The sequence below is a fragment of the Lontra canadensis genome, unplaced genomic scaffold (genome assembly GCF_010015895.1).
Source record: "Lontra canadensis isolate GAN:19392208 unplaced genomic scaffold, GSC_riverotter_1.0 scaffold35, whole genome shotgun sequence".
NCBI lineage: Eukaryota > Metazoa > Chordata > Mammalia > Carnivora > Mustelidae > Lontra > Lontra canadensis.
Window position 1 is genome coordinate 2,388,506 of NW_022631029.1, and position 15,795 is coordinate 2,404,300.

General features: G+C 58.6%; 3 protein-coding genes across 11 annotated transcripts in view; all 3 read left to right on the plus strand.

Annotated features, from left to right (window-relative positions):
* MYO9B (myosin IXB) overlaps window positions 1–5,545 on the plus strand; it is an 84,260-nt gene extending 78,715 nt beyond the window's left edge. For 7 of the 9 annotated variants that reach the window (XM_032867573.1, XM_032867575.1, XM_032867579.1 and 4 more), the window contains 9 exons: window positions 19–211; window positions 302–430; window positions 711–816; window positions 1,067–1,198; window positions 2,133–2,256; window positions 2,673–2,720; window positions 3,035–3,177; window positions 3,875–4,002; window positions 4,123–5,545. In XM_032867573.1, the coding sequence (XP_032723464.1) occupies window positions 19–211; window positions 302–430; window positions 711–816; window positions 1,067–1,198; window positions 2,133–2,256; window positions 2,673–2,720; window positions 3,035–3,177; window positions 3,875–4,002; window positions 4,123–4,538 (1,419 nt within the window). In that variant the 3' untranslated portion in view covers window positions 4,539–5,545. The remainder of the gene's footprint in view (window positions 1–18; window positions 212–301; window positions 431–710; window positions 817–1,066; window positions 1,199–2,132; window positions 2,257–2,672; window positions 2,721–3,034; window positions 3,178–3,874; window positions 4,003–4,122) is intronic. The other 2 variants (XM_032867581.1, XM_032867576.1) reach the window with 2 other exon arrangements.
* A 1,398-nt stretch (window positions 5,546–6,943) lies between these two features.
* USE1 (unconventional SNARE in the ER 1) lies at window positions 6,944–10,296 on the plus strand. Its single transcript, XM_032867584.1, has 8 exons — window positions 6,944–7,118; window positions 7,473–7,522; window positions 7,672–7,750; window positions 7,841–7,993; window positions 8,698–8,710; window positions 9,157–9,184; window positions 9,470–9,644; window positions 10,097–10,296. The coding sequence occupies exons 1-8, from the start codon at window positions 6,951–6,953 to the stop codon at window positions 10,277–10,279; spliced, it is 849 nt and encodes a 282-aa protein (XP_032723475.1). The 5' UTR covers window positions 6,944–6,950; the 3' UTR covers window positions 10,280–10,296.
* A 597-nt stretch (window positions 10,297–10,893) lies between these two features.
* OCEL1 (occludin/ELL domain containing 1) lies at window positions 10,894–14,882 on the plus strand. Its single transcript, XM_032868487.1, has 7 exons — window positions 10,894–10,934; window positions 12,642–12,765; window positions 13,124–13,300; window positions 13,433–13,632; window positions 13,837–14,002; window positions 14,248–14,301; window positions 14,477–14,882. The coding sequence occupies exons 1-7, from the start codon at window positions 10,894–10,896 to the stop codon at window positions 14,597–14,599; spliced, it is 885 nt and encodes a 294-aa protein (XP_032724378.1). The 3' UTR covers window positions 14,600–14,882.
* Window positions 14,883–15,795: the final 913 nt, after the last annotated feature.

The following is a 15,795-nucleotide window of genomic DNA, read 5'->3' on the forward strand; positions in this document are numbered from 1 at the left end:
TGCCCCCTGGTGTTGCAGAACGAGCCAGGTGCCGAGCCAGGCCACTTTGGCGTGTGCGTGGACAGCCTGACCAGCGACAAGGCCTCCGTGCCCATCGTGCTGGAGAAGCTTCTGGAACACGTGGAGATGCATGGCCTGTACACCGAAGGCCTCTACCGCAAGTCCGGTGCTGCGAACCGCACACGGGAGCTACGACAGGCCCTACAGACAGGTGGGCGTCAGGGCGGGTGGGCTTTGGGGGTGGTTCTCGGGCACCATCCTCCTGCCCACACTCACCAGCCCCCGGCCGGCCTCCCTGCAGACCCCGCGGCCGTCAAGCTGGAGAACTTCCCCATCCATGCCATCACCGGTGTGCTCAAGCAGTGGCTTCGAGAGCTGCCGGAGCCCCTCATGACTTTCGCCCAGTACGGCGACTTCCTCCGAGCCGTAGGTGAGGCGCATGGCAGCCGCAGCGAGGGCGGGCGGGTGGCCGCGGTCGGGCTTGGAACCACGAGTGCTCGCCGGGGCCAATTGGGGAGGCCCCGCCGAGAAACCTGGGCTCAGAGCAGCTGGTGTGGGTGCCTAGCTGAGGGCAGGGCCGGGACCCCTCCATGGCCCCACACCTTGCCACATGCCCGTCCCAGCCCCCACGCAGCGGGAGGCTCCCCTGCCCCCCGGGAACGTGTCGTGGGGGGGGGCCCACAGGTTGCTGATGCCCTGGGCCCCCCTAGAGCTGCCAGAGAAGCAGGAGCAGCTGGCCGCCATCTACGCTGTCCTGGAGCACCTGCCCGAGGCCAACCACAACTCGCTGGAGCGGCTCATCTTCCACCTCGTGAAGCAAGTGCCCACCGCCTGCTCCCCGGGGGACAGGGGGGTCCCCATCAAGAGCCCCAGCGCGGCGTGCCACGGGTTCGGCCCCAAGACCTGGGCCTGTGCCAGGGGGTTCTGGGGGAGACCCAGGCTCTCCTGTGGCGATCCCTCTCCGCCCGTCCCAGCTCCAGGGGATGACGGCCCCTTCCCCACCCCAGGGCTCCAGCTGCGGGTCTGGGGGCTCCATGGTCACCCCTAACTGCCACTCATCATGCAGGGTGGCCTTGCTTGAGGATGTGAACCGCATGTCGCCCAGCGCTCTAGCCATCATCTTCGCCCCCTGCCTCCTGCGCTGCCCTGACAACTCAGACCCGCTGACCAGCATGAAGGATGTCCTCAAGGTCACCACGTGAGTGCTAGTGCCACCCCCCACCCTGACCCTGCCATGCTGCGTCTGCTCCAGCAGCTAGGGCATCCCTCCCAAGTGTTTCTGAGGCTGAAGAAAACAAGAGAAAAGGAAAATGACCCCCTCTCCAGTGGTGGGGCGAGGGGCAGATCGGGGAGCCTGATGTCCTTGGCCTCTGGCAGCAGCAAGGGTTGTCAGGAAAGAAGCAGCTGTCGGGGGGGTGCGGGGGCGGGGGTACACGGTCTCTCCTGCCCCCTATACCATCTTTGGAAGTTTTCAGAGTTCTTCAAAAGAACTCGGAGGTCGTCAGACCTCAGCTACTAAGACGACACTGTTTAGGCCTCAGGCTGTGAAAATAAGAATCTGCCACTCTAGGCGGCTTTCCTGTAGCCCTGACACATCTGGGTGGTTGTGGGGTGTTGAAAGATTCGCTTCTAGCCTCTTCTAGCACCTTCTTTGCTCCCTTTCTCCTTGTGTGGTTGTGATGATGGAAGACCCTGAGTTGTGCCTGCCTCTCACCCACCACACTTACCGCTCACAGCGCACCTTCCAGAGCCCCAGGGGCAGGTCGCCTGCAGCCTCTGCGACATGTCACCCAGCCTACCTGTTCTTCACGCTTCCGTGTCACCCCGCCTTGCAGGGGGACTGTGTGGGGCTGGCTTACTCTGGCCCATGGTGCTTGTACTTCCTCCTTCAAACCGGGAGGCCTGTTGAGACAGGGCCCCAGGCTCAGAAAGGTGGAGTGAGCCACACGATGTCACACAGTACGCCACCACAGAGATGGGAGCCACAGCCCTCGCCGTGTCCGTGGCCTTGCCTGGGCCCTGGGTCTCCATCTCGGGCCCCCGTGCCCCAGTCTCCAGCCAGTGCCTCTCCACACACCAGGCCCTGACACTGGCCATCCTGCGGGTGGTAACTGAGTCCCTTTCTCCTGCAGCTGCGTGGAGATGCTCATCAAGGAGCAGATGAGGAAGTACAAGGTGAAGATGGAGGAGATCAACCAGCTAGAAGCCGCAGAGAGCATTGCCTTCCGCCGCCTCTCCCTCCTGCGACAGAACACTGTGAGCACGCCGGCCTTGGGTGGCGGGGTGGGGTCTCACCTGTCCGCCCCTTGCACGCCCTGCACACCCTAGGCCCCATGCCACCTGGTCAGGGGCCTCTTGGGAGCATGGTTGGGGGCCCATTCCCCACATTGGCTGAATGACCACCTTCCTCGTTCAGCCTCCTGCCAACTGCCCTTCGAAGGGCAGCAGGACCGGTCATCCACTCCGGGACGGTTCGGGTCTTCCTCTGGCCTCTGCTACAGGGAAGAGTCCCCACCATAGAAGTGGCCCCACAGTGGGGATGGGGACTTAGCGGGGCAAGTCCTGGGCTCCCACGGGAGGATCCTGTCCTTGTCCCCGCAGTCCAATGTGGCTCGGTGCCCGTGTGGTGGTTGTGGCCCTGTGTGGTCACCCTCTGTTCGTCTCTTCCCCAGCCCTGGCCTCTCAAACTGGGGTTTTCGTCTCCCTATGAGGGGGTCCTGGTATGTACACTTTCCACGGGCCCGCCCTGCATGTCTCCGGGCGCAGCGCATGCTGGGTTCCCCTCGTGCCCGTGGTCTCATGGGGTAGACCGAGCGTGTCCTAACCTCCTGGAAGTGCATGCTGGGGGAGGACCACTGCCTGCTGACCACTTGCACTGAGAACAACTAATCAGCCTTGCACCAGCCACTCTGTCCCCACGGGATCCACATCAGAACTAACCTCCTCTCCCCAAGCTGTTGACCCTCCCCACTGCCAGGAGACCAGGCCCACCCTCCCAGAGGGGCCAGCCACACCTACCACTTCTCTGTCGTAGAACAAGAGCCCCAAGGCCCGGGCGAGCAGTGGGGGCGGCCCAGAGGAGCTGGGGGTGCTGCCAGAAGAGGAGGTGCCCGGCGGCGACGAGGACCGCGAGAAGGAGATCCTCATTGAGCGGATCCAGTCCATCAAGGAGGAGAAGCAAGTGTTTCCGTCCCCTTCCTGTCCTTGGCGCTGCCATCCGGCCCCCCTCCCCAAGCCCGTTGGCATAGCCACCCTGGCTCTTAGAGGAGGCTGACGGGCTAGGCTCATTCCCACCATCTGGCACCTCCCTCACGGGGGGGCTGCTGTCCTAAAACGCAGCCTGGGGCTGTTTAAACCCCCTGCTTGACCCCCAGGAGCCATGGTGGTCCACAGGGGAAAAAAGGGGGCAGCAGAGGGGTCATGCCCAAACTTTGTCTTGAAGTTGGTTTTAGCTAGGATGACCAATTAACCTGTCAGTCAAGATGTGAGTGTGCATAGGGATGCCATTAACACGATGCCAGGAGGACAGGTGTAACCTGGGCCACTTGGCCTCCCTAGTCTGAAGAACAGGGTAGAGCACTCCGGGTACAGGGCCCAACACTTGCAAAGGCCCTGAGGCAGGAGCCTATCACTAGCTCAGTATAGGGCCAGGTGGCTGGCTTCCTTCAGCAGCCTGACCCAGCCCTTCCCGGACTTTCTCTGGACCAGGAGTGATTTGGGGATGGCTGCTGGGGTTGCTGAGGGCAAGGGCTCCCATCCAGGAAGAGGAAGGCCCGTTCTGTTCCCTGCTGGTCTGGCACCCTTGTTGGGAGATCTTTCACCCTGGGAACAGCCTTGGACACCATGACCCCCTTCTATCCACCCCCCCCTACAGGGAGGACATCACCTACCGGTTGCCAGAGCTGGACCCTCGGGGCTCCGATGAGGAAAACCTGGACTCGGAAACGTCGGCCAGCACGGAGAGCCTGTTGGAAGAACGGGCCGGGCGGGGGGCCTCAGAAGGTCAGTATTAAGGCAGCGTCTGCTTCTGTCCTTCCCATGTCCACCGCCGGCAGGCCCTGGGGCAAGGGTCCATCTTCAGGCCCCGAAGCTGCAGTAACCCTGCCGTCTGTCTCTCAAAAGGGCCCCCCGCGCCTGTTCTCCCCAGCCCCGGCGCGCCCGCCCTGAGCCCCCTCCCCGTGGCAGCCGCCCCTCCACGACGAAGGCCGTCGTCCTTCGTGACGGTCAGAGTGAAGACCCCCCGGCGGACCCCCATCATGCCCACCACCAACATCAAGCTCCCACCCGGCCTGCCCTCCCACCTCCCCGGCCGGGCACCGGGTGCCCCAGAGGCTGCTGCCCCCGTGAGGCGCCGAGAGCCGCCCGCCCGCCGCCCGGACCAGGTACACTCGGTGTATGTCACACCCAGCACTCTCCTGCCCGTGCTGGGCATGCGGGAGCCCCTGGACGAGGACGACCGGCCTCCTGGGGCCAAGCGGAGGTACTCAGATCCCCCGACCTACTGCCTGCCCCCCACCTCGGGCCAGGCCAATGGCTGAGGGCCCCCAGAGCCAGAGTCCCCGCGAGTCCCAGCCGGAGCTGGGCACCAAGCTGCAGAGCCCGCGTTTGGCTGAGAAGGATCCCGAACGAGAAGCTCCAAGACAATGTGAGGTGGGCACTAGCCCCACGTGCAGAGGCCAAGCAGGGAGAGGCCAGCCAAGGCCTGGCCGCCCTTGCTGAACCCCCAACACTGCACAGACGCACCCACCCAGAGCACCAAATCACGGTGGGTGGCCTGGCATCTGGCATCTCCCACCTCCCTTTTTGTTTTATATGGTAACTGTTTCTTTGTGCGTGGTTTACATAACTTTAAACTGTAACAGCCTTAACAAGAGACCAAATTGTTTTTTATACATGTATGTACAAACTTTTATATTAACGCCCTTCATCTCCCTTATAACCTGGACTTGAGTCTTCAGAGCAAAGCCTGCACGGCCAGCGCATGTCAGGGCCTCAGACCTGCACTGAGGATGGCCCGGGGCCCGCGGTCTGAGGGCTGGGGCCTTGCGTGGGGGATTTGGACCCAGGGGGCCTCTGACAGCCCCAGGCGTGTCTCGGATGCCTCCTCTGGCCCGCATCTGAAGGAGTGTTGGAGCCTCGGTGGGGATCAAGGCTGGTGGCTGGAGTCAGGACACAAGGTGGCCAGCAGCCTCCACCTGCAGCACCACAGACGTCACATCCCGGGGAGACGTGAATGTGGCCGTCACTCTTCTGTCCGCCAAGCCCCAGACTCAGGAGGCCAGAGGAGGCAACCCTCAGCACACTGCCCCCTCCACGTGGCCAACAGGAGCCGCGACTCAGGACCACTCACAGGCAGGGAGGGCAAGGCCTGGGGCTGGACATTCCTGCTGGTCAACGGGGACAGGCTGGGGATCTCCGGAGCTGGGCTCCCCCCGCCCCCCAGGCTTGGCTCACTCCCCAGACACACGGCCTCAGGTCTGGGACGAGAGGTGCCCCAGGTGCTCCACAAGCCGTGCAAAAATAAAAAGTGCCTGAAAGGTGTGTGTATGCATAGTCCTGCTCAGACTGGGTTCAGAGTCCGTCAGAGGAGGAGGAGCTGGCTGGTGGCGGTCTACCCTGTGGTCTCAGGCAAGAGGTATGCTGGGCAGGGGGCTTTGCCTCTTGTCTGGGAGGATCTGCCTTGATCTTCCAGGCGATGCTGCTGTTGGAATTTCACATGGAGTCCTCACACTTGAGTGGTGTGCCTGCCAGAGGTGCTTGTTATTGATCTGGAATTGGAGAGGGGAGGTTCGGTAAAGAGCCTCTTGTCCTGGGAGCTGCTCCTGTTGCCGTTTCAGCACCCAGCGTCTCCCCAAAGCTAGGGTTTAAATGTCAGCTACAAGGGCCATCTCCCTGTGAAGGGATCCGTTTCTGGTGGGCCCTCTAGGGCCAGAAGCCACACACCTCCCCCAACTATCCCCTCTCAGACCAGCTCCTAGGCTGCAATCAGATGGGCAGTTGTGGGAACCTGCTGGCAGGCAGGGCCCATGGGGCTGGGGTTAGGGAGCAAGGAAGAACCCTAGTCCAGATGGCACATGAGGGAGAGCTGGGAGACTTCTCCAAGGCCACACGTTTGGGATGGGGTAGGGCTGGGATTCGGAGCCTGCCCCATCTGCCTCCAGTGACCCCCTTCATCCACCCTGGGTTTAATCTCCTACATAGTGTTTTGCGAGGACACCAGGCCCATGTGGGACCAGGACACAGGTGACACAAAGGGTAGGAAGATGCTGCAAGCCAGGCTCCAGTCCCTCCGAAGCTCCAATCCTTACCCTGTCCTCCGCAGGCATAGGGGTCAGGGGAGGTTGCAGGATGGGCCTCAACTGCCTGGGGACTTGGGGGCCGGGGGATTCTCTCCATGGAGGTCTGGGCGTTAGGGGTGACCCTGCCCCACCTCTCACCCCCAGAGCTAGCTAATATCCGCCCCCCTCCCACAGGCAGGTTTTGTCACACCACCCGTTTCCCAAAGAAGGGACGGGACCCAAAAAAGTTAAATTCCCTCAGGGCCACTGCGGGGGTGGTGGAATCAGACCCGGAAGCTCATAACCACAAACTGTGGATGGGCCCCTAAGCCTTGGGATTCCTTAGTGCCGGCCCCAACCCCGGGAAGAACCGGGGGAGGCTGCCTGAATACCCGAAGAGTTCACCATGGAAAGAACCCAAGCAAAAGCGGGTGCAGGGGAGGAATTTTGAGCAGGAGTAAAGGAATAAGGCGAGGACCTATTGCTCACGGCCCCGACACCGTAGGACCGGTCCTTTTAACCCTTCCGGAAGGGTTAAGACGCTTAAGCGGGGAAAACGCGATTCCGCCCTGAGTAACACAGACAGTACTGTACCTCTCCCTGAAACAAAACCTTAGCTCCGCCCCAAAAATGCAACAGCGAAAGAGGCGGACGCGCCCGGAAGAAGCCCAAATGAGGGCACTTCCGCCCTTTTCCAAGATGGCGCCAGCGGAAGGAGCCGGATACAGCCGAGAGATGATGGCAGCGTCGAGGCTGGAGCTGAACCTGGTGCGGTTGCTGTGCCGCTGCGAGGCGATGGCAGCGGAGAAGCGGGACCCGGAGGAGTGGCGTCTGGAGAAGGTGAGGGAAATCTTCACTGTCAAGCAGAGCCCGACTCCCGGACGGCGGCTTCCGCAACTAGCGGCCACCGGGCCCTACTCCCCAAACCCAACGGCCACTCTTGACCACGCCCCTTCCGACCGGTTCCGCCACGTTCACCTGCAGCTCCCGCCCCATTCCCTCGAGTTCAACTAGCTCCGCCTCCCTGGCTCGTGGCTCCTCCCCTTTCAGCCCAGTCTCCCGCCCCTCCCCGTCCTGGCTCCGCCCCGTCCTGGCTCCGACGCCCCCCACTCCTTACCCTCACCCCCACTTCGAACAGGACAGGGAGAAGAGGGCTTGGCAGACCCCGCTTACACCCCTGCTTTCTCTCCCCAGTATGTGGGAGCCCTCGAGGACATGCTGCAGGCTCTGAAAGCCCAGCCAAGGTGAGTGCTAGTGGCTAGAGGGGCTCCAAATCTGGGATGGGCCAGGACCGGCTCCTGCTGGGGAATCTCTGGACTCCAGCCCTTGCTGAGACCTTTCCCGGAACTAGGGACGGTGGACAGTTTTTCTTTTTCCTCTTGTCGCTTTCCAGCAAACCAGCCTCCGAGGTGATCAATGAATATTCCCGCAAGGTAGATTTCCTGAAGGGGATGCTGCAGGCAGAGAAGCTGGTGAGCCTGGATACTCTACTTCCTCAGCCCTCATCACGCTCACCTGCCCAGGACCTGCCCCCGTGGTGATCTCTTTTCCCTCTTCTGCAGACCTCTGCCTCAGAGAAGGCACTCGCCAACCAGTTTCTGGCCCCCGGCCGTGTACCAACCACAGCCAGGGAGCGGGTACCCGCCACGAAGACGGTGCACCTGCAGTCGCGGGCTCGGTACACCAGCGAAATGAGGAGTGAGCTGCTAGGCACGGTAGGGCTTCCTCCCCGGGGCCTGGGAACCCTTTGGTTAGGGACAGTTTCGTGCCTGGGTGTAGCCAGAACAACAAATGCTGGCCGGTGCAGGGACCCTAGGGGGCCCAACAGCCTCTGCCCTAGGCCGGCAGTCTGCTTCCTGACAGAAAGGCCAAGCCGGGATTTTTCTAGATGTGTAGGAGTTTGGTCCAGGGCAAAAATGGTACCTATCTAGGGGCGCCTGTGTGGCTCAGTGGGTTAAGCTGCTGCCTTCAGCTCAGGTCATGATCTCGGGATCCTGGGATCGAGTCCCGCATCGGGCTCTCTGCTTGGCGGGGAGCCTGCTTCCCTCTCTCTCTCTGCCTGCCTTTCTGTCTACTTGTGATCTCTGTCAAATAAATAAATTTTTAAAAAAAATGGTACCTATCTAGTTAAGCCCCAGAGTTGGCCCAGAGCAACAGACGAGTTTGACACAGATAGATGACTTTATCTCATCTTGCCACAGATAAACAAGTTTTTCCATCCATAAAATGCTACGGCAAGTGTCTTTTTGAGCATTTTATGTGGATCATAATCAAAGTATGAAAAAACTGAGGTCCAGAGGTCATTCATGCGATTTGCCCGGGGCACCGAATGAGTGGTAGGGGGATGTTCTGAGAGCTGAAAGGGCAGTTTGGGGGGAGGACAGGTAGGTGACTTCATGACTCTCTCTTTTTCCCATAGGACTCTGCTGGAGGTGAGCTGCGCTAAAGAAAACAGGACTTGAGGTTTACCTGTTATGCTGCCTCACATTCCTCACCTGGCTCCCCCAAGGTCTCCCACAGCCCAGGGAGCATAGCCTCAGGGGCAGTCACTTAGTTATGCCTGATGGGGGTACCAGGACAGAGGAGCTGTGCCCCAGAGGAAATAAAGCTGGATACTCCTAGACCACAGGGCCAAGGTTAGACCAGTAGAAGGGACCTGGAGCCTGGGGGAGCCCAGATAGGGGTAAGGGAAAACTTCTTAAAAGAGAGGGCTTTTGAGCTAGGGCTTTGAAGCATGATCAGGAGCTCACCAGCAGCAGACTGGACAAGAAATGGCATTATGAGTAGCAGACACATCACAGGCACTGAATGATCAGGAAGTAGGGAAAACAGGAAACCAATCTTCTCCTTCTTCCTCCTTGGTCTTTTTCGCTTCCAGAGCCCCAGATGGATGTGAGGAAGAGAGTGTAAGTGTCTTCAGCCCTTGGGTAGCACTGGGGTGGGACCGGGTGGATGGAGGAATCTAGGGCCGCTGAGGCACCCACCACAAGGGCCCCCACAAGCCTCTGAACCACTGATCAGAAGCCCCTTCTGGGGCTGCTCTTCCTAAAAGCCAAAGCAAAAAAGGGGAAATGGAGCCCCAGGGAGGGCAGCAGCTGGAGCCATACCCTCTGGGTTGCTTGGGAACATGTTGGTCTCTTACCCTCTCCCACCCCATCTCATGCCCCCCGTCCACCCACATGTGAGGTCAGCGGGGTGACAGGGCCCAGACCAGGGGATGAGAAGCAGTCGGCAGCCGAGCTAGACCTTGTCCTGCAGCGACATCAGAACCTCCAGGAGAAGCTGGCAGAGGAGATGCTAGGCCTGGCCCGAAGCCTCAAGACCAACACACTGGCTGCTCAGAGTGTCATCAAGAAGGACAACCAGGTATGAGGGCAGGGGAACCCGCCCAGCCTCTGCCGCGGACATCAGAAAAGGCTTCCCGGCCGAGGGGCATCGTGGCCAGGGCTTTGCTGCATGACAGAAGTTGGACAGGGGCGCCTGGGTGGCTCAGTGGGTTAAGCTTCTGCCTCCAGCTCAGGTCATGATCTCAGGTTCCTGGGATCGAGCCCTGCATCAGGCTCCCTGCTCAGCGGGGAGCCTGCTTCCCCCTCTCTCTCTCTGCATGCCTCTCTGCCTACTTGTGATCTCTGTCTGTCAAATAAATAAATAAAATCTTAAAAAAAAAAAAAAATAGAAGTTGGACAGAAGGCAAAGGTGGAATTCCCAGCCGAGGGCACTGTACCAGCCAGGGCTAGAGAGCTGACTTGCCCCCAGGTGGCAGGGAGAGGCCAAACTCGGCCGCTGTCCTGTTGACACTCTCCCCGCCTCCCCCACAGACCCTGTCCCACTCCCTCAAGATGGCCGACCAGAACCTGGAGAAGCTGAAGACTGAGTCCGAGCGGCTGGAGCAGCACACACAGAAGTCGGTCAACTGGCTGCTCTGGGCCATGCTTATTGTCGTGTGCTTCATCTTCATCAGCATGATCCTCTTCATCCGCATCATGCCCAAACTCAAATAAAGGCCTGTCCCGGCCCACGGGGGCTGTCTTCTGTCTGCTCCCCCGCTGTGTCCAGGGGCGCCCTTCGGGGTCTTCGGATGTTCCTGAGAGCAGGAGAGGAAGCTCAGTCTAGGTGGGGCAGTGGGGCGGTGACCCAGCGAACTCCCCCCCACCCCCGATTCCCCTGCGCTGGTACCCACCCCACATGGGGAAAGGCCAGGGCCCAAGAAGCCACAGGAGGCCCCAGGCCGGTAGAGTCAGAGCCAAACACAATGCCTTCAGCCCTGTGCTGTTGGGGTGCGGCTAGAGGGTGGGTGGAGAAATGGGGCTATGTTTGGAGGTCAGCCTGAAGGAGGGAGCATCAGGGCTGGGCCTTCCTTGAGACTGAAGGTGACAGCTCAGAGATAGGACTTAGTCCAGCCGCCACCTGATCTCTCAGGAAACTAGAGGCTTCGCCAAGTCATTCAACAAACATGTGAGGGTCTGTGGAAACTCTGCCCTGCCAAGGTCATAGCCTGGTCATTTCAGATGAGAACTGCATGGGCGCTACTCCCGAGGTGGGACCCTGGAAGAGGTCATAGAGTGGGAGTCCTGGGAGAACCGCTGGTCCTGGGCTCTGCTCACCCTCACTCCAGATGATGAAGGTGAAACCTATGAAGGGGGGTGACCAAGGGAGGTCAGTGAGGGAGGCTGGGCAGGTGCCAGGAGCACAGGGGTGTCCCAGACCCATGGGGGTGTGAGTGGGCAATATGGGGACCCCTGTCAACATTGGTGTAAAAGCACCAAGTAAAGCTTTTTATTTTATTTTTTAAAAAAGATTTTATTTATTTGACAGACAGAAACCACAAGCAGGCAGAGAGGCAGGCAGGGGTGGAGGGGAAGCAGGCTCCCCGCTGAGCAGAGAGCCTGAATCGGGGCTTGATCCCAGGACCCCAAGATCATGACCCAAGCCTATGGCAGAGGCTTAACCCACTGAGCCATACAGGCACCCAAGTAAAGCTTCTTATAAGCTCTAATGGCAACTTTTAATAGGTCTTAAAGGCATCGGGCTGGTTCAGTCAGTACAGCATGCAACTTTTGATCTCAGGGATATAAGTCTGAACCCCACTTTGGGTGTAGAAATTACTTAAAAATCTTTGAAGAAAAAAGTAGATCTTAACAAGGCTCACACTTAAGATGCGGAGATGGTTCAATAGGAAGGTTTTTTAAAAATATTTTTATTTATTTATTTGAGAAGGAGAATGAGAAAGACGGAGAGAGCATGACAGCGGGGAAGGTCAGAGGGAGAAGCAGACTCTCTGCAGAGCAGGGAGCCCGAGGCGGAACTCGATTCTGGGACTCCAGGATCATGACCTGAGCCAAAGGCAGTCGCTTAACCCACTGAGCCACCCAGGCGCCCAGGAAGTTTGTTAATAGCCACGTTAATGCATCAGGAAAGAAAATCATAGGGTGAAATGGTACATTGTACTGTTCAGTATCTATCACTCAACATCTCAATAAACAATAAGCAAGATAGATATCTTCCTCACTTAACTGCAAAATCTCAAGCCAAGCATTGAACTTAGTGAACAAACACTGGCAATTCTGCCATCAAAGAGAGGAAGGTAGAGATGATGCCCACAGTCCACCTGACTCCCCCAAAGACAATAGTCTGGAGGTGCTGGTCAGTACAACTGGACAAGAAAGAAGAGATCAGACTGAGAAATGGGAAAAAAAAAAAAAAAAGGCAAAGTTCTTTGCAGGTGATACAATTATATGAGAAACCCAAACTAACTTTAAAAAAAAAAAAAAGGCTATGTAAACAGGAGAATTCAGTAAAATAGCAAGGGATTCAATGAATATTTAGTTTCCTAGGGGGGGGGGGGCAAAAAAGCCTGTAAAATGTATCGGACGGTCTCACCTGTAACAGTGAAAGAAGACGCACTACTTGGTTAAACTACATCCTTGGCATACAAAGAGCTCCCAAAAAACAAACAAGAAAAAGAAAATGTGCAGGAAAAGAAAGACAAATCATTTCTGAACTTTTCTCACATCAGATTAGTCAAGACTTAAAACTCCGAAGATACACTTGCGGGAAACTGTAATAGCACTGGAGTTAACAAAAGTGGGGAAAACCGTTTTCTCCCACAACTGGTCAGAGTATAATAATCTAATGATTACAGAAAAATCTAATGATTACAGAAATATTTTAAAAATATAAAAACCACCTCTTTCTCAGGCCAGAAACACCCAAGGGTCAGAGAAAGTGAGTCAGCAGTTCCAAATACACAACAAATACGTCCGGTCCCGTCCGGTTGGACTCGAACCTGGCTTCAAAAGCCGATACTCTTCCCATAACGCTGGGTCCCGCCCCCTCGCCGCCAACCCCGCCCAATCTCCCTAGGCCCCGCCCCGTCCTGTGGAGCGACCCCGCCACTTGGGTCCAGCCTTTGAAGTTAACGTACAACATAGACTCAGGCGCCTCTGAGGCAGCGGACCCAAACCCGAAGACCCGGACGCTGGGACAGGTAAACCCGGACGGGAGCAGTCCGTGCGGCCAGCAGCTGGGGCGGAGGTCCCGGGGGACCTCTCGGGGGATGGTGTTCCTGGGCTTCACGCGCCCTAGCAGGCGAGGCTGCGGCAGCGCGGGGGTTAACTAGAGGCGGGGCCACCCAGGATACACGGTGGCGTCTCGGGCGTCGCGCCTTTCCGGGTTACGCAGCCGGGGGCGGGCTGCTCTGAGAGCCAATCGGGTGCGTCTATGCACATAGAGGCGGAGCTAGAGATCTCGCCAGTTGCGGAAGAGTTGGCCGCTCCGGGGTCCGCCTCCCGGTACGTCCTCCAGCCCTCCCCGCCTCCAGGCGCGCCCCTCTCTGGTGCCCGCAGGCAGCTCGCCGGCCGACCCCCACATGCGGGGGCCACGGCGCCCCCCGCAGGACCCGCTCGCCGCCCCAGGGATGCCCGAGCGGCGCCTCCCTGAGGCCGATGCCCACCCGGGAGTCCCCCAAGACCCGCGGCTGCCGGGGGGACCTGCAGACCCGCCCGCCTGGCCCTGGGCCCCCGGTGAGTTTGAACGGGAGGAGGGTCCCCAGGCCGAGCCTAGGCAAGAGATTCATTCCCGCCAGTTTGAGGGATTCCGGCTTCCCCATACCCTGGTTAACTCCAAACCAACCATGATTCCTGCGGCACCCGCAGCGATTGGTGCCTCCAGGCCCGGAAACCAGCGCCCCCCGCGCTCTGCGCGAGCGTCAACCAGGAGCGCACAGGGCAAGGCCCAAGAAGATTGTATTTGAAGATGAGCTGCCTTCCCGGGCCCCCTTGAGCACCAAGAAGTCTACTGAAGCCGTCCCCAGGGGGCATATGCCAAGGCCCCACCTAGTGCCCGACTATGAGCTGTGAGTGTTCCTGATGCCCGGGAACAGGGAAGGGGCCTGAGGTTGGGGCTTTGACAAATGAATAAGAGTTTACTAAATAGTAACAAGAGAAAAGGGGCATTTGGGGCAGGGAGTCCAACATGGGCAAAGAAGAACAAATTAAAATGATCGGGGGAAAGGGATGGGTTATTTCCACTCACTGTCTGCCCCACTTTAACCCCGCAGTAAGTACCCACAAGTGAGCAGTGAGAGGGAGCGGAGCTGCTATGCTGCCGTGTTCCAGGACCAATACACAGAGTTCTTGGAGCTCCAGCGGGAGGTGGGCTCTGCACTGGCAAAGCTCCAGCAACTAGAGACCTTGCTGAACTCACTGCCCAAGCCCCGAAGCCAGGTCAGCCCCAGCAGAAACACCTGTTCCACAGCCTTCCAGGTGGTGGACTCTGGCCTCTGGGACACCCGCCTGGGTCCGGGTCTCTGGGTCCCCTGCCTCTTCTAGGCTGGGTGGGGGCCACAGCATAGGGGCCAAGGTCAGCCCTGGAGGTCCTCATTAGATGGGTCACTTTGTCTGAGCCTCAGTTTCCCTGTCCCTCCTTGGATTCAGCATTCTCTGAGCCCCACCCCCTTCTCCACTTGCAGAAGGAAGCCCAAGTTGCTGCCCGTGTCTGGAGGGAATTTGAGAAGAAGCAGATGGTAAGTTGTGTCCGCTGAGTCCCACAGGCTGGCCTTTGTACCCCTGACCCTCGCATGAGGCTCAGGGTACCCAGTTTCAAGGAAAGAAAACTGAGGCCCAGAGAGAAGGAGGCAAAGGGTTAGCCACTGAGGCTCAAAGTACCCCATGGACTTTCCTGGGTCTTGCCCTGCCCAGGACCCCAGCTTCCTGGACAAGCAGGCTCGCTGCCACTACCTGAAGGGCAAACTGAGGCACCTCAAGATGCAGATTCAGAAGTTCGATGAGCAAGGAGACAGCAAGAGCTCTGTGTACTTCTGAGTGCCCTGGCGGACAGGCAGAGGGACACATCGAGGTGGCGGTTCCAACTTGCCCTCACCTCTTCTCCTACCTCCCGGCTTTAGCTCCTGCTTTTACCCGCTCCTGGGGTAGCTTTGGCAAATGCCTCAGCCTTTGAGACCCAGCTCTGATGGTGCCTCCTCCGGGAATCCATTCCAGGACCTCCTCAGGGACCAGCAACCCAGAGCCCAGATCTCAGCCCATCCCCTGCAAGCAGATCTTGCCTAAGTCTCTATCTCAGTGTAATAAACATTTATGAAATGCCTGCTGTGTACAGCTGCTCAACACTCCTGGGTTCACTCGGTTGTCACCAAAAAAATTGTTCTCCCATTTTCCCGAGTTAAAAATCGAAGTTCAAGGAAAGGGACTTACCCCAGCAGGGTGTGAACTTTTGTCTGTCCAGAGGGTTCCCTCTCCACCCAGAGCCTCACCCGTGGCCTTCTGGTGGGAAGCTGAGGGGCCGACACCCAGCATTACTTAACCTAGCCAGGCTTGGGCTGGGGGAGCTCCAGGAGCCAAAAATCTCCAGTAAGTGGGGCGCCTGGGTGGCTCGGCTGGTTGAGCATCTGTCCGGTTTCAGCTCAGGCCATGGTGTCGGGGGTCATGTGATCAAGCTCTGCCTTGGGCACCGGGCTCAGTGGGGAGTCTGCTTCTCCCTCTTCCTCTCCCTTTGCCTCTCTCGCTTTCTCTAAAATAATTAAATAAATCTTTAAAGAAAAAGCTTCCAGTAACAGAGGGAGGGCTGGCTGAGGACCCTCCCTAGTCTTGGTTAGTGGGCATCCTACCGAATTCCTTTGGCAGAACACCAGGGACTTCCTGAAGGGGGCAGACTCAGCCCAGGAGACCCGCTGGATTCCCTAATGCTGACCCTATCTGAGCCTTAAAAATCACTTCTCCCAGGGCACGGCAGGCTGAATGGCCGCTGAATGGTGGCTGACTCCAGGGTCACAGCTCTTAGGCCTGGCTCTGTGGGAGAGTCTCGTGGTGCCCATTCTATGCCCACCCGGAGACAGGGTGGGTGGGGCACTGGTAGGGGCAGGCTCCCCATGGAGGGCCTTGTGACAATTTTTTAAAGATTGTATTTATTGGGGCACGTGGGTGGCTCAGTCATTAATTGTCTGCCTTCGGCTCAGGTCATGATCCTGGGGTCTTGGGATTGAGCCCCGCATTGGGCTCCC